This window comes from Durio zibethinus, chromosome 21 (assembly GCF_047325235.1).
Source record: "Durio zibethinus cultivar Kanyao isolate XHJ-2024 chromosome 21, ASM4732523v1, whole genome shotgun sequence".
Classification (NCBI taxonomy): domain Eukaryota; kingdom Viridiplantae; phylum Streptophyta; class Magnoliopsida; order Malvales; family Malvaceae; genus Durio; species Durio zibethinus.
This window is the reverse complement of record NC_143182.1, coordinates 10,256,432-10,281,751: the sequence shown is the minus strand read 5'-3', so window position 1 is coordinate 10,281,751 and position 25,320 is coordinate 10,256,432. Positions and strand designations below refer to the sequence as shown.

General features: G+C 30.4%; 3 protein-coding genes across 5 annotated transcripts; 2 read left to right on the top strand and 1 right to left on the bottom strand.

The window, feature by feature from the left end:
- Positions 1-1,068, top strand: LOC111306202 (uncharacterized). Its single transcript, XM_022904115.2, has 3 exons — positions 1-368; positions 474-543; positions 671-1,068. Exons 1-3 carry the CDS (start codon positions 224-226, stop codon positions 813-815), a joined length of 360 nt encoding a protein of 119 aa, XP_022759850.2. The 5' UTR covers positions 1-223; the 3' UTR covers positions 816-1,068.
- LOC111306201 (SNF1-related protein kinase regulatory subunit beta-2-like) lies at positions 529-7,940 on the bottom strand. 3 transcript variants are annotated; one of them, XM_089750594.1, is made up of 7 exons: positions 7,642-7,940; positions 7,284-7,447; positions 6,441-6,590; positions 4,018-4,199; positions 3,750-3,912; positions 1,846-2,165; positions 529-804 (listed from the first exon to the last, which is right to left on the bottom strand). In XM_089750594.1, the coding sequence occupies exons 1-7, from the start codon at positions 7,709-7,711 to the stop codon at positions 768-770; spliced, it is 1,086 nt and encodes a 361-aa protein (XP_089606720.1). In that variant the 5' UTR covers positions 7,712-7,940; the 3' UTR covers positions 529-767. The 3 variants fall into 3 exon arrangements, with proteins under 3 accessions (XP_089606720.1, XP_089606721.1, XP_022759848.2); XM_089750595.1 differs by lacking the exon at positions 529-804 and having other exon boundaries at positions 1,585-2,165; XM_022904113.2 differs by lacking the exons at positions 529-804; positions 7,642-7,940 and having other exon boundaries at positions 1,585-2,165; positions 7,284-7,580.
- Positions 7,941-18,482: 10,542 nt separating this feature from the next.
- LOC111306200 (uncharacterized) lies at positions 18,483-21,054 on the top strand. Its single transcript, XM_022904112.2, has one exon. The coding sequence runs from the start codon at positions 20,182-20,184 to the stop codon at positions 20,932-20,934; it is 753 nt and encodes a 250-aa protein (XP_022759847.1). The 5' UTR covers positions 18,483-20,181; the 3' UTR covers positions 20,935-21,054.
- The last annotated feature ends 4,266 nt before the right edge of the window (positions 21,055-25,320 follow it).

The window sequence follows — 25,320 nt, the reverse complement described above, 5'->3', positions numbered from 1 at the left end:
AGTCTGGTGATGGGAAAGCCGCATAGCTACAAGGATGAAACTGTGGGAGTGAGAGACAAATGGGCCACTTTGGCATGGTAGTCATAGGTTTGCTTAAGATAAGGTTAGTATCATTCCCAACTTAGCTTTCCAAATATCAACTGCCACCACATCCATATCCAATGCCATTGCCATATATGTGGTAGTCAAGGAATGCAAAAAAAGTAGAAAATTCTTCTGAAAAATGGCAGCCATAGTGACTCTCTCTTCCTCTCTCAGCACCCAGACTCCAGTCTTACCCAAGTCTTCATTATCTGCATCTGCTTTCCCTTGTGCTCTCAGTTCACAAAAGACAAGGGTCCATAAGTTCAAAATTTATGCAAACTTAGGTATGTTACATTTTCTTTGAATTTCTTTTGTTTGCTTTTTGGTTGGATATTCAATCAAAACAATAGAGGGATGATAATAGGGAAGAAGTGGTTTTGATTTGTTAGGGAAAGCAGAAGGGGAAGTCAAGCCAAAAGGAAAGAGGAAGTTCATAACAAGAGATGAAGAACCAGAAGAGTGAGCATTCTTCAGCCATTTATTCAATAAAATTTTACATTCCTCGTTCCAAGTACCTTGAGCTATAGGTAGCAGCAATTCAAGTTCTAAATGATTGAATACCAGAAGTGGTTTAAAATGAGTGCAGGTTTTGGCAAACTGCAGGAGAAAGGGAAGGAGAGAATCCCATGAAGACCCCTCTTCCTTACATTATCATATTTGGCATGTCGACACCCTTTGTAATCTTAGCCATTGCTTTTGTTAATGGCTGGATTAAGGTACCTGTTCGATGAAAATGAGAGACAGGATCTTCAATGTTCATTCACTGGATATAAGCATCTTTAATTCAGCCTTCTTGGCTTTCTAATGTAAGCATATGTTGTAAACACACTTGTTTTGAGTATTTATGTTCTGAGTTTCGCAAGCAAAAGAAAAAAAAATTGTCATCTACAATCATTCATCATAATGAATGAAATGTACCAAACTGAGGATGGAAATACCAAAGAGACATCTCTCTCTATGCAAAACTAAAGCATTTCCTCCAGATGTAAGTACATTCAGACTACTGGTTTTGAATCAGTTTTTTTAGAAGAATAATCATTCATCGGAGTAAATGTTGCTTGGAAGATTTCTATTTTACAAGACCTTGGGTTCAAAGTCAAATCCACGCCTCAAGGTGAATATGGTGCAGTCTGCTCAAATTTTTTAGGTTTTGGTTATTTGTGTTTATTGGGTTTAAGTTGACATTTCCAGTGATCCGGATTGAGTTGGATGACTCTCTAAAAGTTGGTGATCTACACTTTGTCAAATTCTGCCATTTTCACCTAGCTAAAGATGACAATCAAGTTTATATTCAGCTTTAGATTTGAGTCATCTTGGGTTTGCATTGTTCAATTTTCATATCAAATCATCAATTGAATTTCGATTATTAATTTCCTGAGTAAATTCAAGTGAATCTAATTAGGTTTTAAGCAAATTAGAGCAGCTTTTACTACATTGAGCTTCTCCAAATATGATTCCGTAATTGCAGTCAGTTCTAACTACTAGTTAAACATCTGCAAATCAAGCCAATCTTCTTTCTGCATTTCAATACTCAATATAACAATAGAGGCTCAGTAATGAAAGGTTCCAACAAAAAGTTAAGTACTGTCTGCAAAAGGAATAGCACCTGAAAGAGCATGTTCCTATGGCAAATAATCCTACTTCCTATGCTAAATCTTTTCTTACCCACCATAACCTTTGTCATTTTCCTTTTCATTATGTCAACAATATCAAATAGTCATAAGCAGTATTAAATATACTAAGTATAAAGGTTTAATTTACCTATGCAAGGACTTGTATAGTACGACAGTCACATATTTTTGAAGAAACCGGTGTGTTGTGCAAAGCGCCACAGACTGACTATCATCACCATCTTGTCTGTAAAGATGGTTCAGCAGTGTATGAGAAGGCCTTCGCGAGAACCCGTGACTCCTAATAACAAATGATTGCTCATCCAACAACTTTGTCCGAAGCTGTGGAGGCAGTTCAGGCGGAGGCTTGCTGAAATCATCATCATTTAGTGATTGATTGTCATAGCTTGATATCGGAGAAGGCGGAGATTCGAACTCTGAGAGGCTTTCGGGAGCCTCTGGAACAAACTCCTGTTACAACACATCAAGAGTGAAGCTGGGTGTGAAAGAACAGCATCAAGGGATAGTCTAGCTTTTAATGTTGATATTCAAGCAATAAATTAAGTAATGCATCAAAGATCATTACACCATAGCTATTTAATAAATCAAAATTGCTATATTTAAGTCAATTTTGCAGAATAAGCGGCAGAATCGGGGTGAACAGAACTTGGACTAACAACTATAAATCCCGTTTGCTCGTTTGAAATTTTCCAAGTCTTGTTGCCGCAAGCACATGTCATTAAAGCTTTTAAAACGATGTAGAGGCTTCTGCAAATTCCATATGTCTGACTTTCCATAATGAATTATGTAAATATGGCTTGCTTTCTGGAACATAATACTTCCCCAAGTGTTGACAGCAATATAACCCGGTGAGATTTTGGTGTTATGAATAGCGTTATGGAGAATATGTGAAGAATAGTCAACTCAAAGTAGCAAAAGAGAAGCCATGGTCACTGTCAATCATAATAATATGTTATAAAGCCTTAGCAATTTGCAAGTACCATATACAGGCTCGTATCATTAGGATGTAAGTAGCAGATTTATATCTGCCCCTTGAAAACGCTAGCATTACAGCAGATATGAGCCCTTGCTCAAAGCAACTGACAGACCATAGATATAAGTCCCCAAAAACATTACAGACACAACTGCATTTTCCCTTCCTGTTATACTGCCTTATTGGCAACCAGAGATCATTAATTTATCTTGTTCAATCAATTAAGGTTTTTGGTTGCTGATACAGCACAAGAGGAAGAGCAGTGGCTGGTAGCTAAACCAACAAACAAGTTGCCTGATTTAATTGCTCGGTATGTTAATAAAGGGCTGTGTATCATATTTAGCTTCGGTTTAGTCTATTTGTATCAGAACAGGAGATGTAAGAAGCAAAAGGGAAAAGGCAGTCAAATATGTTTCCTAACATTGCATGAAGTCGTTATTGTTAAGGATCAAAAGCTGATAAATAGCTGCTACAAAATGATTTTTTCCACAGAAAAAAAAGTGCACTTATCTAGCTTTTGGTTATTTAACAAGCTAGCATCCAGGGACATGCCGATCTCTGCCTGCTCTAATCTGCAATTTAAATGTAATGCATGGGTGATAAGAATCAGATTTTTAACTTCCTCTCATGCCAGCTTATTTAGATCCTATTATTGGCGTCTCTGATAAACAGTACTTGTGGAACAAAAAATCAAATATCAGAAGGAAAATGGGACTACAAGTCATTGTAAGGTACTCTCGGCATTCTTTCCAATCTATAAAACAGGTATCTCCTTAAGATATTGAATGCCAGAATTTTTCACACATAATTCAGGCGCTATGGAAACATCAATGTCCTTATGCTTCAAAGAAGGAAAACATTCACTTTTTCTGGTGTGGGAGACTTTCTCAATATGCTAATTACTTTCAATATAAAGTTGGTGACAACAGAGAATCGCACTAACTATTCTACTTCTTTCAATGCTACTTTATTTTCACTAAAAAGGCTTGGTCAGAAAGTAACAATCACAATACTCAACTATTTGTAATGGTGTATCACTAAAAAAAGAAGCTTTAAAATACCTGCAAATCCAAAATGTTATAAGCACCCCCAGACTCGTCAAATTCCCAAGGCAAGTTTGGATCATATCTCATAACATCATCCACAATGAAGTAGTAGTGGTAAACACCTGATGGGAGCATCTTCATGATAATGAATTCTTTACCCAAAGAGTGCAAGGGTTCTCTAAAAGGAAGAAATAAAAGTTCCTCATTTTATATTGTGAAAAGAAAAACTGCTCAAACTAAAGAATGAACCTTTAAAGATAAAAACCATAACAAATTCCAGTACGTGGTCCTCCAGTTATCCCATGATCCAGTAATAGCTACTTTCTTGCCACCAAAACACCATGCTATCATCACTGCTCTCTTCTCCTCTTGGTGGAGATCCTCACAATATGCTGTATTTTCTACCAGTGGATCATTTTGGATTTGCATCATTTGACCAGGTCTTGGGAAGGGCGCCTCATGGATCTGGAGAAAGAAATGGAACTCAATTTGGATTTTCCTTTACATGTATCTCCATGTGTGTCCTTACATATGCCAAACTATAATGTAGATAATAGAAAGCCTTCATAAGCAAGCACTTTTTCATGTGTTGAACAAATATTACAATTACTTTCGATTCACTTTTGGCATAATGCTCTATCCCATTCAAACATTATAGTGACAATAAAGCATGTATCCCATCAACATTCACTACATTTCACGTGCAACTTTATAATCTCAACAGATAAAAAAAAATACTGTCAGGAAAAAGGTCTAAATTTTAAAGCAACCAAAGATAAATTGGAAATATCACTGACACAAAGATAGTGGAGATAAATTCCATTAGCTTGCACAGGTGAGCTGATTATTATCACTAAAATGAAAAATGAAACTAGTCATGGCAAAAGAGTTCATAAAGATTGATACTTTCAAGCATAAAGCAAATAAAGAGGAGCATATATTTGAGTAAGGGTAGAATTACACCATGTCAATTTTTTAAAGGCAATGAACTGTTACATTTTGCAACAATGGAATGTTACTTTAAAGTTTAACCCTTTACCATAGAAAAGTATATAATACAAACATCAGTAACAACTAAAAAAGGTAAATGAAAGGATATATTACATGAGGTGAAATGAAATATTCCATTTACTCAAACACATTAATTTGGTAAAGAAACAAAGAAATACAAGTCCATTCCTTTGAAGCAAATTAGAATATATGAACGCAAACCATAAAACAAGCTGTAAATAAGAGATCCTCCAAATATAACAGATAATGGTAGTAAGATCCAAGGTTTCCTTATTGTTCTAATTGGCAACAATCAAAAACTAATTTATCTTGTCCTACAATGAATGAAATGGTAGGCTCGTGGCAACATCAATTTACTAGTTTCTTTTTTATGTAAAAGTGGAGACCTACTGGATTTAAGTATTCAGCAGATAAAGGCAATGTTGCATATGGCTTGGTTTCAGTCTATTTGCAACAGCAGCACAAATTCTAAAGGAGATATTTGGAGCAAAATGGAAAAAGAAGCGTATGGTTTTTGGACAAGATATTAATTCATCCTATAATCTCATTCTTAGCCACGTTCCACTAGCTCAGAGCATCCAATCACTTCCTTCAGCTCCTCTAGTGTTCCATGAGTTATCCTTAAGTGGTAGGTAAAAGGTCTATCTTGTCTTTTCTACTGCCTTCTCAGCAACTATAGATGATAAATTTATCTTTTTTGGTAATGACTAAAGTGACAAGAAGCTAAATTATAAACGGAGGAAAGAAGTAAAGAAAAGAGAAAGGTACTTGATTTAACTGTTTTGGCAAGTAAGAAGCTACATTACCTTTTATAGAAAGGTTCCAGCCTATGTGCAACAGGGCAGTAAAAACTGCAATGATTCTGTACAGAGCTACTAATTCAACCCAGATTCTCATTTTTCTTCTTCAAACCTCCCAGCCGCCATACTTGAATAATTCTAATATTAGCGTTGTGTAAATTATCTCTTTCTAGATAGCATTGCATTTTCATGAACTATCGTTTGGTGGAAGTTCTGGAATGCCATTATTCTTCCTTGTTGGTATTTAGGACTTGCATTATGTAGAGATGGAAAAACATTGCAATCAGCTGTTACTAATATCCTCTCCCATTTGGTATACGCCAAATATAACACATATGTACCATTTGGTTGTTTGACATGGTCCAGATCTTGAAGTTCATAAAAATAAAACTTTTAGATGCCTCGTGCTATCTATTTTATTGTTTATACTATTTAGCAGCACCTTAGATAACAAGTACTTGCTAATCAAATGTCTTAGAAGCTTGTCGTGTGCCGCAAACATGACAGTTCACCAGCAAACCTCGGTTATTCTGTGAATCCCTTTTCTAACTATGCTACATGTATGCTCCAATCATACACACCTCAGATGGTCCAGAAGCATAATGGTGCCTATGCTATTAAGCAATCCTAAAAGTTACTATATCATATATTATGAGGAAGAGATACACTTAGTAAGCAGAATACAACTTCAAAACGAGTTAAAAATAATCATGGTGCCTATGCTTCCAAGTTCCAACATACTTCGTCCCAACACCGCTTGCTTTATAAGAAAAGTTAAAGACTCGGTCCAAAAGTACACAATGAGAAAGGAAAGAAAAGAACTATATCAGTAGTCGCAATCAAATTGCCAAGTCATTAATAACAGGGCAACAATTGAGAAAGAAGATTTAAATACCTGTAAATCCAAAGCTCTACGAGAATCGATGCATTCCCATAGCAAGTTATTCTCACTATGGAGATCCTCGTTGTGTGTAGGGTTTTGAACTAGCACATCATTTTGGGCTTGCATCATTTCTGCAGATCTTAGCCAGGGAAACATAGGGATCTGGAGATAGCAATGCAATTCAATTCAGAGGTTTTCTTTTTTTGGTTAATAGATGTTGTCTCATGTATGCTGCTTGTCTTTATACATTCCAAATTATGATCAAAACAGCAAGCCCTCATGAGCAAGCATTCAAATGTCATTTTCAGGCACAGCTATGCATTGACACTAAAACTCAATAGAGATGCTCTTTTTCCTTAAGAGATCAATCTAAATCTAAAATCACATACCTATCTAACAATAACAACTTTTTCATAAATCAAACAACTAGCATCCCAAAAGCTTGAATATACTCTTTTAAAAAGCAAAGATTCAACTCCAGCAAAAACAAACTATGATAAAGAATATGTCAAAACATACTATGAAAGAGGAAGAAATAATTTGCAAAATGAAACGCTGAGAGATGAATAATCAGCAAAGATCAATATTTTCTGACTACACAAGGAACGCCAGAGGGAATATGAATACAATTGGTAGGAAGTTGAACAATTTTTTTATGCCGCAACTTTTAAAGGCAGTAGTGGGAACTAATTGCAACATGTAAAATAAACTAAATAGAAAACAAACTTTACTCAAACAATATATATATATATATATATATATATATATATATATATAGGAAAAGCCATTAAAATCATCTCTCTCCCATGTTATTCCACCATTGTCCCCACCAAAAAAAGAAAAAAAGGAACCAACCTGTGGAGGGAATAGGAAAGGAAGCTGATAAGCCTCATTAGGACTATGGGGAGGGGAGTGAAGCATGGGGTCTGAATTAGACTGCTCATTATCCACTTCATATCCATTATTCTTTGCGCCTGAGGTTCCTTCTCCATCTTCTCTACCACTAGCATTACCCATTACTTCCAAACAAAAAGAAACAGCCCAATCAGTTAAATAACCACAACCACAACTATTTAACTCCCAAAAACCATCACTTCCCATGAAACCAAATTGCAAGGCAGAACAAGAAAACAGAACAGACCCAGAAAACCAAAAAGCAAAACTGACCAAGGACACCTGATGTAGGAGAGAGAGACAGAGGTTTGTAACTCACCCATCAAGTGCAACTGGACTGCACAATCACAAGAAAGCAAGCAGAGAAATAAGTCAAGGGAAGGCACCATTATTTCTGCAACTTTATTTTATGTAGATTTTTTTATTTGATTGATTGATTGATGGTTTAACTTTTAATGTGAAAGTGCAATTTGTCTGCTCCCTTTCTCTCTCTCTCTACTGGTGGCAGTTGAAAAATAAGAAAGGGTGAAACAACCTGAATAATGAAAAGTGAATAATATTCTCCAATGAGTTTGGAAGATCCTATGGTGAACTCATGGACCAACTAATGATGTTGGCTCAAAATCGAATGTCGTTTGTGCCACCAAAACTCAACTATTCCCCCTGTACACGCTGTGCCCTTTTCTACGGTTGACACCTTGAAGGAATCATCTCCTGCCACGTGTCAACACACCAATTAGATTTCATCATCTTTCTCAAATTTATCTGTGCCACCCTTTGAATCTTTTGCCCTCGTTAGAAAACTTCCAATTGGTGATGCATATTTTGAATTAATCGCTTGTTTCAATTAACATTGATGAGTTTTTTTTTTCATATTTGAGTCATTGATAATCATTGTTAATGAAAATGCATGACATTTGTGAGAAACAATAATAATATTTCTTAGTTAATGAAAAATAAAAAATTTTGTTTTCATTTTCTTGGTTTGATAAAAGAAAAAGAAGATAAGTGATTTTGTATTTTTTATTCTGCAAATTCAATCCTTTCAAGAGAAAAACATTCATTTAACTTAAATTAATAATTTTATTTATAATTTTTTTCTTTATTTTTTTTTCTTGTCCAACAGAATGAAAAAAAAAAAAAAAAAAACTCACTTTCTTTTCTTTTCTTTTTCTTACCTTTTTAATTCCCTCCATTTTTCTTTTTTCTTAAAAAAATAGTGTGAAAATTCAATATTTTTTCAACGATTATACGACTACGACAACTTTAAATCTTTTATATTTCTTTCGAGCATATTGCTCCTGTGGTGTTGCATAAAAATTAAAATAAAGTCCTAATATATTATGCGAGTAGATATTTAAAAAAGTTACATCCAAGCCCCTTAAAATCCGTCCAACCCTTGGAAGAAAGAAACTTTGAAAAATGGCAAGCAGGTCATAGGGTTGCTTTACCAAAAAACGTAATGGCTACCCCAACAGGTGCAGCGATGTAGCATATGAAATGGAAAACTGCCATGCGAGAAGCTTTTGTAAAGTAGCATATACATATATAGGAAGCTTTCTTTTCTTGCTTTTTCTCGAGAAAGTTATGGAGGGATTGACAAGTTTAATTTGAGCCCTAGCCTAATGCAATAAAATGCCCTTCTTACAAGGACCAAAGTGCCCATCTTTTCATGTGATCATGACTTGCCATTTAATTTTACTAACTAAAGATAAAAGTAAATGGGAATATAATCAATATATGAATATGCCTCAAAGTATATATATGTATATATATATATAGGTTTAATGTACCATGAATTTAAATATGAAGATAGAGAGACTTGATGGCTTTTGGAGCATGGGAGAGAGAGCAAAGCATGAAGGAGGCTTGAAGTAAGTGGACATCTCTTTTTTCTATTCCTCCAATCAATGATAACAAGCTCTAAAGTAATAAAAGATGCTTAATTACCCAATAGGCAATGGCCAAACCATCCTAGGCTTGTAGGTTTCTACCCCCAAGTCCTAACAAATGTACTGAAAACAAGGGTCCTTTTGTTTTCATTTGAAAACAAGGGACGTTGAGAATCTAATGAAATTGATTATTTTCTATCCAAGAATCAATAGCAAAATAAAAAGGGTAAAAAGGACAAGGCAAAGAAAAAGAGTGTTGTTTTTAAGGCATGGAATTCTTCAAGAGCAGTTTTTTTTAGTAATAGGATTAGTCGCATTTCATATTTTATTTACATTTAATTTTTTAGATGATTTTAAGAGTATAGTTTTATATTTGATTAATACATTTAAAATTTTGTTTTCGAAATATTCATAAAATTGAATCATGATTAACGAAAAAAATGAAAATATTTTTCTTACAAATTGAAATTAAAATTGTTTAAAAATAATCTCACCGTAATTAAGTTATTTGATCGTTGACATGTGCTAGATAGCTACTAGGCTAAACCAATATAGAGAGTTTTCATGACAATTCATGAATTGCGATGAGATGTGACAAATGAGAGAAATGAAATTCTACCACTACCAGCATGGAGGCATTCGAACATTTTATTGACAATTTTAAAAAATTTGTCCGTTATAAAATATGCTTCATTATGAGTTTTTATTCATAAAAAAGTATTTTTAGTATCTTTAGATGTTTATAAATATTTTCATTAATATTTATTTTAAAGCATCTTCATATCAAGTCTCTTAAAGATCATATCATTGTTTTTCATTATCATTGTTGTATTTGTAAGTTGGATGAATATCAAATGAATATGGCTTTTAAATGTACTGTAAATAGAATAATCATATAATGCAATAATTCTTTTATTATATTTTAAAAATATTCCAATAGTTTTTTTTTTTTGCAAAAAAAATAATAAAAATATTCCAACAGTTTAAATGTATAGTCAATTAACGAGATAGCAACGTCTAAGAATAGTTGGACAATAAAGTTGGAGAGAGAAATCATTAGTTTTCTTTATTTTTTGCTTTTGATTTGGACCATGTATGTAAAAATCATTTCTTTCATTTCACGTGAATTTGCTCTAACCGTCGTCAAAGAAATCAAACATTAAGATATGTGGAATCATATACGGCATTCCATGTTAGGAACCAATTCCAAAAGGGAGGGGCTGTGTCTCAAAAGACTATTCATTTTGCTTTTTGGAGCAGGAAAAGAAAATTTATAATTGGAACACAAAGAAAGAAAGATAGAAAGAAAGAAAAGAATTAATACAAGTCATATAGCCAAATAAACCAAGCATGGGTTGATGAAAATCCGAATCATATCAAGAAAGTAATTTTGATGTGAAATTATATTCCTAGTCTTAACTTGTGTCTAATATTCTCTATGATCTATTATTGTAACTTAAGTTTTACGTTTATTATTTGAGTATTTTAGTTAATGGTGATGAAAATAGTAATTTAAATCATATAAGAGATTTGTTTGAAATTAATTAAATATTATTTGATAGATAAAAAAATTTTGTAAAAAAAAAAAATCTAAAAGGAAAGTAGAGCCTCTATAAGGTTAGGTTAGGTTTTATAGGATAAACACTTATAAAATTGTGGGAGATTAATGTCTTTATGGATGTACATGTTTATGTTTGTTTGTGTTAAAAATATTTCATAAAACTAGAGAAGATTAAGAGGTTTTATGAGTATTAATTGTTGAGTGATTGATATGATTTGTATGTTTATAAATTTGTAAATTTTTATAATTATTATTTTTTCATCTGTTGATGTGGGTTGTTTAAGATGAATCACGTTAAATTACCATTTTTGAGTGATTGATTAAAAGTTTCATTATACTTCTACTAGTTTGAATGTTTAATTGATTTGGAACTTTTTAACTTAACAATTGTTATCAGAACTATCGTAATCTTAACAAATGATATCAGAACTGAAATTTTGAGACAAGGAAAAAAGCAAGCCTATAAGAGCTTAATTTAAGAAAAAAATTCGAGTTCATTTTTTTATATCAATTTGCATGAAACGTAAAGACATAAAGAGAAGATTGTTATGAAACTTCTATTATAAGTAAAACCAATCATGTCTAGTATGAAAATTTATGATTTAATAGAATTTAAATTAAGGTGAAAATTTAATAATAGTGATTTAAATCTCATAAGAGATTTATTTGAAATTAGCTAGATATTACTTAATGGATGAAAATACTGTAAAAGAAGAATTCTAAGAGAAAGTAAATTTTTTATAGACAAGTTAATATACTTATAAATAGAAGAAGTTTTTATAAGGTTAGATATGAAAAAAATATGTAAACAAGCTGTAATATTTTATTGAGTAGATACCCCATAAGATTATAAAAAATTGACATTTTTATGGATGTATATATCTGAGTAAATTATAGAAGAATAAGATAATCCACATATGTATGATGCATATGCGCATATGGGTATGTATTTATTTGGGTTGATAATACTCTATAGAATTAAAGAAGATTAAGATGGTCTATCGATATTAATTGTTGTATGGTTAATATGATTTGTATATTTGTAATTTTTTTATAATTAGTGAAAATTTTTTTTATCCCTAAACGTATATCGTTTGGACTGAACTACGTTAAATTACTATATCTTATGTGATTAATTGATCGTTTGATTATACTTTTGCTGACTTGAATGTTTAATTGATTGTGAGCATTTTAACCTAATAATTGTTATCAAAACTATTATGATTCTAACAAATGAACGATGATAATTAGTAAATCTGCTAATCTATGTATCAACATTTATATATTTTATGTTAAATACATATAGAACATAAAAATTATTATGTCATAATTTATGTTGATAGTCAAACACAAAACATTTTTTTTACCTAATTCACATACGATTTTTATTGAAAGTCTAAATTATATTGTTTTCATTTCATTTAAGTATAATATTATTATATCGTATCTAAAATTATCAAATATAATAATTAGAATATGTATTTCATACTCAAAATGTTAAATTTGAATTTTTCTTTTTCTCGAATTAAAAAAAAAGTATTTTTAAGTTTTTTCATTTTTCTTGCAAACTTCAACAAAGAGATTATTATTAAATTAATAACATGCTTAATTATTATTACAATATATAGTAAGGTTCCAGCACAAAATCTAATCACATGATTTTTCAGGGTGGCAAGAGAACTGGTGAGTAGAAATGATGGGGACAGGTTCATTTCATGATGAATCATTTTAAGGGAGAAAGAGTGGGGGTTGGATCCAATTTTCCTTTTATTGAGTTATGTTTGTAGGATAAGACATGAACAAATATGGTATATACATAGGGGTGGCTAACTGGCTCTAGCTAAAGTGGTGACACAAATCTTGTGATTTTCAGAAAGGAAAATCTTCTTGTCTGCCATTCCTTTAGTTGCAAGTAAACATTCTCTGTTTCTAGTTTGACTTGATTAACTTGTTCATCTTCTTCTTCTTCAATGGCTTTGCAAAAACAGCGTGAATCATCTCTTCTCCTTAACTTGTTCATCTTCTTCTTCAGTGGCTAATCAGCCTTTACTATAGCGCAATTCCCATTTTCCGTGGCGTTTAGGACTCTAATTCATGAGAATTAACTATTTAATTATAATTAGGGTTTAAGTGGATACATATATGAGATTCAACCTTCCTTTATTTTTTTTTATTTGAAGAGGGACATTCGAATTTGATGAATACTTCAACTTGTTAGTTCTAAGGGGGTATCAGAAGGACGAATAGATTTTATGGAATGAGAGAGGAATATATTACTATCTTATTGTACAATCCAATATTTTATGTACAAAAAAAAATCTAATTTAGTTAGTAAAATTTGTATTAATATGAAATACTTTTAATTTAATTTTTGAAGATTGCTAATGATTTCAATCTTAAAAACACTCGTTTTAATTTAAATTTTTAATATAAATCTAAATATGTTTAAAATCATGTAATATATACGTAATTTTAACTAATAGCCATTTATATGTCCCTTTTTGTTGTTTCTAAACTATTTTGGAACATGGTTGTCTCTCTTTTGTTGCTTTGACTCAATTTTTTTTTTTCATTTCTTGAATATTTATGAAGTTCAATTATCATTTGAGGTAATTTTTTTTTTATTTTTTAAGATTGCTAAGCTATTTCTATTTTTAAAAAAGTTATATTATATTTAAGCTTAATTTGTTGGATGTGACTGGAGAAGTTTTTCAATCGCCAAAAGGGCTTTTGAGTTATCTGTGACATCCACCAAAAAGATTTGCAGAATCGTTCTCAATGATTATTGATGACTGTCATTGGACAAGTCTGATCTTAAAAAAAAATGTAGGAAAAATCTTAAGTGTTGCCTATTGATTTGCAGAATAATCCTCGAATTGTGTCAAACTCGTCTCAAGGAACCGAAACAGATTCCTGCTGGTCTCAGCTTTTCCAAGGTTGATTCATTGACATTAATATTTATGGATCGAGCATATTCTATCCAAAATTTGGTAAACATGTAAAGCATATGATTTTAATTCAAGAAGCAGTTCCAGATTTGAGTGCTAATTAATCTATTTATGGTTTTGAGTGCCAACAGCAAACCCATATAATTTGCCAAAAAAAAAAAGGCAGGTAAACTATAAGCGAACATCAGAAATATACGAATTGATTCAATATGGGTTGATGAGAAAATTAAAATAAAACGATAAACTTACTAGTATTATTGCCAGAAGTTAACACAATAGAAACTAAAAATGTGAAAGGGGTTCATCAAAGAAATTAAGAAGCATAAAACATTAGAAACAATCATAATAAAAATAAATTAATACGGCAAGGAACAGGTTCAATATATGTAAGGTGGGCGGTGCTTTTAAGGAAGACTAGAATTGACAAATAAATCTTTCGTTGAAATTAAACCTTCATATTCAATGATATGATTAAGACTATCATTCCCTCGCTAAAATCTAATACGTTCAATAATATATTATAGCAACCTTTAAAATATAAGCGACATAATTTTGAATTTGAAATTTATATTGGAAGATAATATTTTACAATTTATGTAGAATTAATTAATTATATACAAATAAAAACTTCGATGGACTAGTAAAATTGGATCCTTAATTCCTGGTCCTCGCTTCAGCTTCTTCTTCTTAAATGGTGATTCTTAATTAAACTCGAGTCATGTAAATAATTACTGTGCTAATAAAGCATAATTCTCACGGTAGAAAAGAAAAATTTTCTCCACCAACAAGATTAGCAGATTTTTACATATCTTTTTAATATATTAAAATAAAAAAATATATATAATTAAATAAAGTATAAAGAATAATATTTTAACATCCTTTTATATAAATTGAATTTGAGAAGTTGGATTCATGTAAAAGATAATTAAAAATACCTAATAATTAATTAGTAACAATCAAAGTTCCGCCTAACGGTTGCATTTACTTCAAAAGAAACTTAAAAACCCTATATAATTAGGAGTTAATTGAATGAAGTCAAGATCTGATGTATTTTGGGCCATTTCGAGCCTAATCCACATAGGAAGATCGACCCATGTGATCTTACAGGTATTTAGTGTTGGTTACGTTCTTCATGAATCATCCACGTTTATATGTAGTATTTTTTTTTTATAACCTCATTTGTAATCGTAATGTGAAGGAGACAATTCCTTATATTGATACATTGGAATCGATTCGAATTATAAAGCAAAAATAACTGATGGCCGGTGGGTTCTCATATCTATGACATGCAAAAGTCTTTCATTGACCAACCCATATCATCACAGTAACCAAATAATAAAACTATAGTATTATACATTCACAGCATTATCTCAGCCAAAATACTTTTAACTTTTTTTTTTTTTTTTGCTATAACAATGGATTAATGGTGTCTCTTATTTTGTTATTATTGGAATCAACCAAAATTTAAAAAATAAAACTTTAATTTGAAGTAATAAAAGTTAGAGTTACTTTACATGTGCAATAACAATCAGATCAGAGTAAATACTATTTTTTTAGTAAAGATTAAAAATTTTGTTTAGAAAATTTAAATTCGATTATTATTGTTAATAGTTTTTTTAGATGAACAATTTATAAATTTAATATAAATTTTCGTTAAAACTTTTGATGTTTTGACTCTAAAATAAAATAACCTTCTCTCACTTAATTTTTATTTTTAACAAAATGTTATCTTTTTGTGTTAGAATTACATATAAAAAATTAAGTTAATTAGAGTAATATCACTTTGATTTAGAAATATTATAATGTGAACTATAATAATAATAATAATAATCTTTTTCATTATTTATTTTTTAATTTGGAAAAGAGGTTTTTATTTAAAAAATCTGTTGAACAGAAAATCTAGGCTCAAGATTCAAGGCAAAAGATTGTCCAATCCAAAAATTTGCAAATTACAATGAAACATTCATCAAGATTTAGATATGGTCCCCGCCACAAGTGTTGTGAGAGCTAAAACATTCCTTAAGTTTCACTCCCCAACACCGGTCGGATTTCTTGGTCTCATTCCTTTTCTCAAGGCAAATGCTGCTCCAATGCCTCTCGAGCTCGTTTTTGTTCCAATAAATTAATTGCCATTGAAACTTTGTTCCCAATGTGTTATAGTCAAATTCTAGTGCAAATAGCGGTGCGGTTAGGGTTTCATGCGGCACTGCTTTACTTGCACAGCTGGCCGACAAGTGGCACCGTCGTTCTCGGTCATTTTAATTCCTTCTTGCAAAGTCTTCTATATTAAGTTATGACAAATGTAGTAGGATTCATCAACAGTTGGGTAATTTATTAATAAAATATTAATAATTAAAATTAAAATTAATATGATCTCAATTATTAAAAAAATTATAGGAGTTAATTTATTTAATCTAATAATATTTATTAAGGTACACAAAAATTATATACTCTCATTTATAAAATTAAAAAATTTGATGATTAATATAGCTTGAATATATTTTCTTTCTATGGATATGAAGGGAAAAAATAATACTTGAAGAGATGATAGAAACTTAATTGCATCCCTTTGTCACAAGATTGACTGATTGAGGGGTGGATAAATATATAATAAAAGATGAAATATGAATGCATATTAATAGATGTGTACAATCTACTGTACATAACTAAGGCTAGGGGTAAATGATCGAAATCCTTCCTAATTAGTTCTAAATTTATGTTCGTTAAGAAAATGCATATTAACCAACTCAATCGAATCATTTATATATTACAATTATTAATGTCATGAATGTCTCATAAACTATAATAAAATATTTAATATGATAATTAAATTTAAAAATCTATAATATAATTTTTAGCTATAAATTTATTAATTAATGTGATACTTAGAATATTATTTATCCGTTATATGTTATCATTTGAAATCAATCATATTTTGGGTGAGTATTACTTTGTTAATAAATTTATAATTTAGATATCATATTAAAATTTTTCAAATATTTAGATATTATATTAAATATTTTATCATAATTTAATATTCATTCATGATATTAACGCTACATATAACTAACACTTATTTATACACTAAAGACTTCTTTTTCAAAGTAATTAATTTTAACCACTATAGCCCAACAAAATGCTACACTATTGCATATGCTTCTTTTGCTTTATTAATGTTTATCTAAACAATTATTAAAGCAAAAGTTAAAAAGCATTTGGAAACATTTTTTTAAGAATTAATTAAAAGTTAAAGTTTTGTTTATCATAAGTGTGAAGCACATAATTTTACTATATTACGTGTTCATCATAGTTGGTGTTATGTGTTAAGTGTTAGTAACCTTTGCCCATTCTTTTTTTTTTTTATTTAAAAAATGAATTTTGCTTTCGTTTTACAGCAATAATAAAAAAGTGATAAAAGAAAGAACAAGAAAACACTCTTTTACATAATTAAGTAACAAATAAAAATTAATTGAAAATTCAATCAATTAGCTTTCAAATGCAAAGGAATGACTAATCAAGAAAATTAAATGATACATTGACATTAAAATATTTTAATATGATAAGCAGGGTTAAGAAATTATCATAAATGGTTAATGAAGCTTTAACTTAGTGACAAAGAAAATATTTTAAAGCTCAAAAGTTTTAGATTCAAGTTTCATTATATGTGAATTTGATTCAAATTTATATTGGATTTGTCTAAATATACTCTAATTTGTTTAATTATTCAATGATCATTAATATGGAGTTATAATTTAAAAAAAAAATGAAAAAAAACTTGACATGTCTCTTTTTTAATTTTTTTCTAAATATTTTAAGCTCTATGTATCACCTTATGAACTTTAAAAACTTCACTTTTAATAGATGTAATAATTTTTCAAAAATAAAACCCAACGACAAAATGGAATACATTAAGCATTACTGAAAAGTACAATTTGTTTTAATTTATGGGCTTTTTATAAGCTTAAATTAAAATGCTGACCTACAATTTAATTAGTCCATAACAATTAATGTTGCTTTGATAAACTTCAATTTCTGAGCCTTTAGAAAGTGAAAAGCCCTAATGATAATGATGAACCAAAGCCCCGCATGAGGCTACAAATGAAAGCGTAAATCTCCTCATTCATATCATCATCATCATCACCATTTCAAGAAGTAGGTAGAAGAAGAGTAGGCCATGAGCTCACGCACCTCGGAAAAAAAAAAAAGAAAAGAAAGCTGTAAAGTGCAAACTGAGATGCAAAAGATGCCCATATTTATCAACGACTATGTAATATTCTAGATATATACTTAACGTTACTTTGGATGGAGCTAGCCGACCTCCGGCACGGCGTTGCAGTGCTTTAAACGAGAGTGGGCCTGCTAAGTTTTGGTAGGTAAGAGCATCCGCATTTCCATAGGTATATGCTTAAAGCAATTCTTGAATTCATCATCAGATTCAGATGCATGCAAAAATACAAATTAATGGCATGAATCACACTATTCACTTCTAGTATATCCTTCAAAAAAATTTTCCTAGAGCTAGGAAATATTTCCAGGATGTCCATGGCGATGGCCTAATAATCTCTCTCTCTATTTTGCTAATTCACTAAAAGTCTAGATAAGAAATTGGTAAGACCTAGCTATGGCAAAATGCTTATTTTGTTTCAAAATTCTTAAACAGCATTAAAATGAATAAATTAAGAAATGAGAAATATAGTGAATATCATAAATTAAATTCTAATCATTTTTTGGGGTATTTATATAAAAGTAGGAAGTGCTTTCTTTTTTGTTATAGGCTTTTGGCAAATGGGAGCATGCATAGAAGCTCTTTTGCTCTACTAAATAAAGAAACGAGGAAAAAGAAAGGGATTCTTAATTTCACTTGCTTATAAATTTTTTCAGCTACCCAATGGAGCACCACAAATTGTCCATGCAATGACTTGCTCTGTATGAAACACAATGTATAGTTTTGAGTGTTAGAAAACAGAACTTCCAGTACGGAATATTGGGCATCCTTTTGATTTGGACTCAAACTCATACACTTGTAATTCAGATACTTCAAGTTGAACTGTTGAAGTCATTATACAGTGAATATTCTTCCTTTTGTTTGTCCAGAGTTTTTATATGATGGAAAAAAGCCCGTCCTAACTTAACTTTTCTTCTCTCTCTAGCCTTTTTATGATTATCACAGTCTTGCAGATCAAAGGATTCTTTATTAATTCTTGGCAGTAGTTTGAGAACTTGCATACGTAAAGTCTTGATGTCATCGCAACGAAGCTTAATTTTTTACATCAGCTGGTTTCTTTCAGTTTATTGGCTCCCATGCGGAGTCTTGACCACTCTGGAAGTTTCAAAGGAAGAATGATCTTTTCCTAAGAGATTTTATATAAAGCATTCTGAAGAAAAGCTCTGTCTCGAAATAGGATTGGTTGTTTAGAAATGGGGGAAAAAAAATGAGAATGTAATGGTGGGTCAAAGAATGATGTTTCTTTTCAGTGTTTTCTGAAGCTTCAGGTATGGTTTTCTGGTTTTGATAATAGGGTTCTTGCCTCCTGGGTTTGGTTGAAGAGAAATGGGTGGGGAAGAGAAATAATATAATAATCCCCTCTCTGTTCAGATTTTTTTGTATTCTTAACCCGTTGAAATAGGAGGGAAAGTGCCATGTGGTGAGCTCAGATGTGTGCACATGGCTTCTCTCATTTCCAAGCTTTGAGACTGTAAATCAATACAGGGAAAACAGGGGTTTCGTGGGTTTCAAGAGAATCAGTTGCAGTAGGATGACCACCTGATTTGTGTGTTTAGGAATTGAAAAAGAAAAAAAAAACCCAGTTTAATATGTAGGAAGCAATTGGGGCATTGGGAATTGGTGAGGAGACTGTGATGAGAGAAACAACCCAGAATTTTAGTCCTATTTTGCAGAGTCCATTCATGTAAGCCAAAAACATAATTTTTCTTTATATTCAACTTGCTTCCTCTTTGCAAACCACTTCAGTTATTACCTCCCCGTGTCCTTAAGCAGAATACAGGCAAAATTGGCAAACTGGTTTCCTTCTTCTTGCCTTTTTGGTACTACTATTTATTTGAACTAGTGATCATATATTTGTCCTGCAAAAACCTCTTTCCTATTCTGGGTATGTTTCGTTTTTATCTATGAAAGTCTTTCCTTCTTTTGGGTATGTGTCCATTTTATTCATGCCCAAGAAATCAGTAGAAAAATGGAAGTTTGAGACTGCCAAGCTCTTATTGCTTCTGCATATGCCCTTCATTCTTACTTACAGTTTATACTGAAAATCTGGCTCAAATTTATCAATACATCAATATATGCTTTTGTAGAACAAATTTACTGTTTTCCCTGTGCTTCTGTTTTCTTGGATCTCACTTGCTGATCTTCCAAGCAAGGAGCAGGAAACCTAGCTATTTTTCCCTTGTATAGTTCATTTTGTCAGGTTAGGTTACTGGTAACAGCCTTTTTCTAGTCCATGGAGTTGGAAAACACAGTTGAGGATCAGATGGCTAATTCTTTGTTTCTCCTGATCAACAAGCCACTGTCATGGATAGTTGTTCTTGCTCCACTGATCACATTTGCTACTTTTTTTATCTTCGGGTCCTTATCCTTCCTCTTCACGTCTACAGTCTTGATCTTGTCAACCGTTCTGTTCATAATTTCTAAGAGAAGACCGAAGTTGGTGGAGAAATCAGTCGAAGAGATTCACAAATCTGTTCAGGAAAGCTCACTTCAAGTAGAAGATGTTTTGGCATCAAAACGACAGCATGAAAGTGAAATTTATACACAACAAATGCAAGCCTCGGTAGGGGAAGATGGTGCATGTCAGATTCATCATGACTACTTAGTCAGATCGCTGGATGTCCTATCTGAAAATGAGTGCCTTGATCAGTTATCAACCACTGAGGATTCTGAAGTGGAGTGGCCGTTTCGAGACAACATGGATCAAAGCCCAGATTACACCGATGATGGATCGATAACTGATGAGGATAGCCTGATTGAAATCTCCCTTCCTGAAGGACATTACGTTAGTCACAAGGAAGACGAGCCTAATAAGTATAGTATGCATCCGAAACTGCCAGATTTCATACCTGAATCCATTTTCCAGCAACAGAATCTAATGGAGCTTTTAGCAGAGTTCAATGACATGAATGAGGAGGACAACCTGATTGAGATTGACATATCCATGGGCTCTATCAAGTGTTCAAGGTTTGAGATTGAAGCTTAAGATCATGATTTTTTTGCATTTTTATTACTTCAAGTGTTTTTAAGTTTTTTTGATCCGTCTGGAATTGGTGTAACTTCTACAAATTTAGAAATCTAATATTCCAGCAATATTCTATGCTGCCATTTCATCTTGATCCTCAAGCTTTGGATACCCCCATAAAGCACTTTGTGCAACCCCAAAAACATAAGCAAACAACAAAAGGCCAAGATCATTAGGAGGTTCAACAAACATAGTAAAGTTCTACTACATGAAACTTTATTTTCTCTTAATGCTCATTAAAGTTATCAAAAGTTCACAGGCCATGGCCAATTTGATGGACTTCCACTTTCATTCTTTTCCACTTATCTTCCTTTTTCTTGTACAATATTTAGCATCATCTTACATCTTTAATCTGGACATTTTTGTGGGTCCCTGGAGACAACTAAGCTGAAACTAGATCAAAAATTAAAGCAAATTCACTAAAAACAGTACTGTCAAGCATTTGTTACAAATATAAATTACTTAATCAGTTTCGTTCGATTATTAAAAGGCTGTATATCATTATGGATAGGCATATCTTTACCTTTTCTTATTCATTGGCTCCAAGAATTTCTTCTCTAGTTTTATTCTATATTTCCACATACCATCTAAGTATATGATTATGATCTGGTGCATCACTACCTTTTTCTTTTTTCATTCTATCTTGATTCTCTTGGCTTAATGTCAAAAAAAGCTTTAAAGAAGAAGGTATGAAGGCTTTGTTCAAATCAAGTCATCTCATCCCCAAATCCTGTAGGAAAAAAAGAAAGCAATACTTTACAGCTTTCAATATTGCACTTTCGCCTATATTTGTAAAGCAAACCAGCTGTAAATAGAGAATTCGTTTTTCATACAATAACAGTATAATTTTTTAATTTTGTAAGTAGAATAGACTATATGGTTATAATTTGTTAAAGAAAAAAAGTTGAAGATTCGAATCCCATTTCCTCTAAGATATATATGCTTTCTGACATTTAGATGTCATTCATAATAGTTTGGTGGTTCATCAGATTAAATTAGGTGTAGACCATTTTCCATTAAAGTCCAATTAATAAAGAAATTCGATTAAAACAATTCAGTTTGTTGGTTAATTTTGAAAGTGTAATCGGTTAATTAAATTCACTCATTTGGTTTTGGTTTTGATATTTTTAATCAATTAATCAAATTAATAATAATAGTAATAATAATAATAATTTATATAGTTCATAATCTTTCAAGCCCAATGTTTATATTGATGCCCATCCATATCCACAGCTCTCACAATGTTTTAGCCCATCAAAAAAAATCTTACAAGGAAATAATAAAAATTGAAGAAGTACATTAAAGTTTTTAGAATTAACTTCATAAATATATCATGTGATTAAAGTTGAAATGAAATGACTCATGAGATTTAAAACATAACACTTAATTAACTTATGATTTGATTTATTATTTTTTTATCTAAAATTGTAACTATTTTCGTTTCTTCATTTAAATTCATACTTTCTTTTTAAAAATTTATTCTCTCTCTAAAATCAAATCAATTCTCTCTCAGAACTCATATCAATCTACAAATAACAACTTTCAAACTATCAGAATCTTCACATCATTATCACCACTATAAGTTTACCTCATCACTAAACTAGATGGTTACCACCAAACCTAACAACAACCAATTAATCTCACCATTATCATACAATCAACCCTGCCATTAAAACCAATAATCCACTTAAAATATTAAACAAAATCATTCCCAATAACCTATAAATAAGAACAAAAAAAAAAGTAACTAAATAAAAAATCTTTATCTTCATAGGTATTGAAAAGAAGAAACAAAAAAAAAAAATGACAAGGAAGCCAAAAAGAGTATTTCACGAGTTTATCGATGTCAACATACGATGGTTAAGTAACAGTGACGATGAAATTCACCGAATTATGAGATTTGAGTATTAGTTGATGAATTTGTTCTTAAAAAAAAAAATTTAAAAAGAGAAAAAGTCTAGTGGTTTTAGAGAAAGAGTATAAATTTTTGAAAAGAGAGAATGAGTAAAAAATGAAGTTTGATGGTGATATAAACTTGCAATAATAGTAATACTGTGAAGGTTCTAGTGATTTGAAAGATGTTATTTGTAGATTGATTTAAATTTAGAGAACGGATTAATTTGATTTTAAAAAGAGAGAATAAATATTTAGAGAGAAAGTATTGACTCAAATACAAAAATAATAAAAAAAAATCAATTTTGGATAAAAAATAATAAAATAAATCAAAAGAATTAAATGTTATATTTTAAATTTCATAAATCACTTTCATTTTGACTTTAATCACATTATATATTTTTAAAATTTATCCAAGTTTTTCAGATAAAAATTTCAATTAACAAAGTAAATTAGTTTGATGTAATTACGTTCATTAACTATGAGGTGAATTTCGATTGGATGGATTAATCGAAAAAGTGATATTAATTTTAAAATCTTTTAAAACAAATTAACCGAACGAACAATTTGATCACCCTTAAGAAAAAAATACCTGTACTACATTTTATAAATAATAAAATATGGATGAGCTGAAGTATTTGCAGCAAGAATTAATATATGTGAGGTGTCGTCAAGCTAAGTAATCTGACAGGCTTTTGACAGGCTTTTGAAGCATATCTCCGCCACCAATTAGCCCAGTCTCCGCTTCTCAGGTTGTCATTTATTGTCCCCCAAAGGAATCCAATGGCCATTGCATTTTTCATCACCAAAAATTTGCTGGCTCTTAAAACATTTACCAATCAACCAGAGTACCCTTATAAAATGCTCGGTGGCCCTGTTTAATCATACGCTTGCATGCTGACAAGGAAGAAGTAAGATGGTAAATATTTTGTCCATCTCCAGGACGTTCTCTTGCGAATAATAACTTCAATTTTAGGGGAGATATATTTAAAATTAGTTAAATATTATTTGACAAACAAAAAAATTTATAAGAGAAAAATTTTAAGAAAAATATAATTTTTGATAAAAAATTAATTACTTATAAATAAATGAAAATTTTACAAAATTAAATATGAAAAAAAAAAAAAAAATAATTATAAAATTTTATTGGATAAACACCATATAAAATTAAAAAGAGATTGAGATAAATTTTATAGATATATATATTTGAGTGAATTAGAAAATATGAGAGGGTTCAAATAAATATTGTGTATGAATATACATAATATATATTTATTTGGGTTAAAAGTATTTTATAAGATTAAAAAAAATGAAAAGATATATGGGTACTGATGCAAGTAAAATTTATTTGTTGATATATTTATAATTTTTTATACATAATAAATCTTTTTTTATTTGTAAACATAAATTGATTAAATTAAATCACGTTAAATTATTATTTTTATGTAATTAATTAATTATTTAATTTTACATCCACTAATTTAATTATTTAATTAAATTGAGATTTTTTATCTAACAATTGATGTTAAAGCTATCATGGCCTAATACATTTTTAGAGCTAAAGTTTCCAACTCAAATTTGTTACTTTTCTACTTCAATTTTGGGATGGTACAAATAGATACTAGGGGATGAAGTTTTTATATATTTGAGACTATTAATAATTAACTTCGGATCACTAAATTTAATTTTTTAATATTTTACTAAATTATATGTTATCCAAAATCATACTATATTGCATGAAATAAATAAAACTAAAATTTTAATTTATTTTATGTATTTATATTATAATTTTTACTTTAAAAATTGCGTTAAAAAAATTATCAAATATATCATTTTTATTTTTTTAGAATAGTCTAAAAAGTATATACTATTCTACAAATTTCGACAATAAATTTTAAAAATTTCACTGTTGATGAGCTAATGATTCATGATACGTTGGATCCAATACAATCTGGTATAATGTAACAAATACTCGGTAGATTGGAATTTAGAATTATTATATAAGGATTTACTTCCAGTTTCAGCAATTTACCAAGGTAAATACAAAAAAAAAAGGGCGGGGGGGGACCTATCACAAGTTTGTCGATTAAAGGACCTCTTAAATTTTTACTTTTTGAATGAAATTATAAATAATATTCTTCTAGAACTTGTTTATTTTGGAGGCAAAAAAAAAAAAATAGAGTTCTTCCTTCTTAGCAACTTAACATAAAAAATATTTTTGATGTTATAGGAATTTATCTTTCTTTTTTTTAAACATATATGATAAGAAAATGTTAATATGTGTTTGTTGACCATGATTAAAGTGATATTATAGAAAATTTTGATATTAATGCATTTTTTTTAATTAGTAAAAATAATGCAATAAATAAATATTTTTTAAAATATTACTTTAACTATTTTTAATTAGTACCTATAAATATATGTTATTCGAAGTCCAAGTCCAGACAATATAAA

Bases quoted from the DNA above. Each gene is read 5' to 3' on its own strand.
- LOC111306200 (XM_022904112.2), top strand. From the start codon at position 20,182: ATGGAGTTGGAAAACACAGTTGAGGATCAGATGGCTAATTCTTTGTTT.
- LOC111306202 (XM_022904115.2), top strand. From the start codon at position 224: ATGGCAGCCATAGTGACTCTCTCTTCCTCTCTCAGCACCCAGACTCCA. The intron at 369-473 runs GTATGTTACATT...TTGATTTGTTAG, and splicing joins CAAAATTTATGCAAACTTAG to GGAAAGCAGAAGGGGAAGTC. The intron at 544-670 runs GTGAGCATTCTT...AAATGAGTGCAG, and splicing joins AGAGATGAAGAACCAGAAGA to GTTTTGGCAAACTGCAGGAG.
- LOC111306201 (XM_089750594.1), bottom strand. From the start codon at position 7,711: ATGGTGCCTTCCCTTGACTTATTTCTCTGCTTGCTTTCTTGTGATTGT. The intron at 6,591-7,283 runs GTTGGTTCCTTT...TGCTATCTCCAG, and splicing joins CTTTCCTATTCCCTCCACAG to ATCCCTATGTTTCCCTGGCT. The intron at 2,166-3,749 runs GTATTTTAAAGC...GTGTTGTAACAG, and splicing joins ATAACATTTTGGATTTGCAG to GAGTTTGTTCCAGAGGCTCC.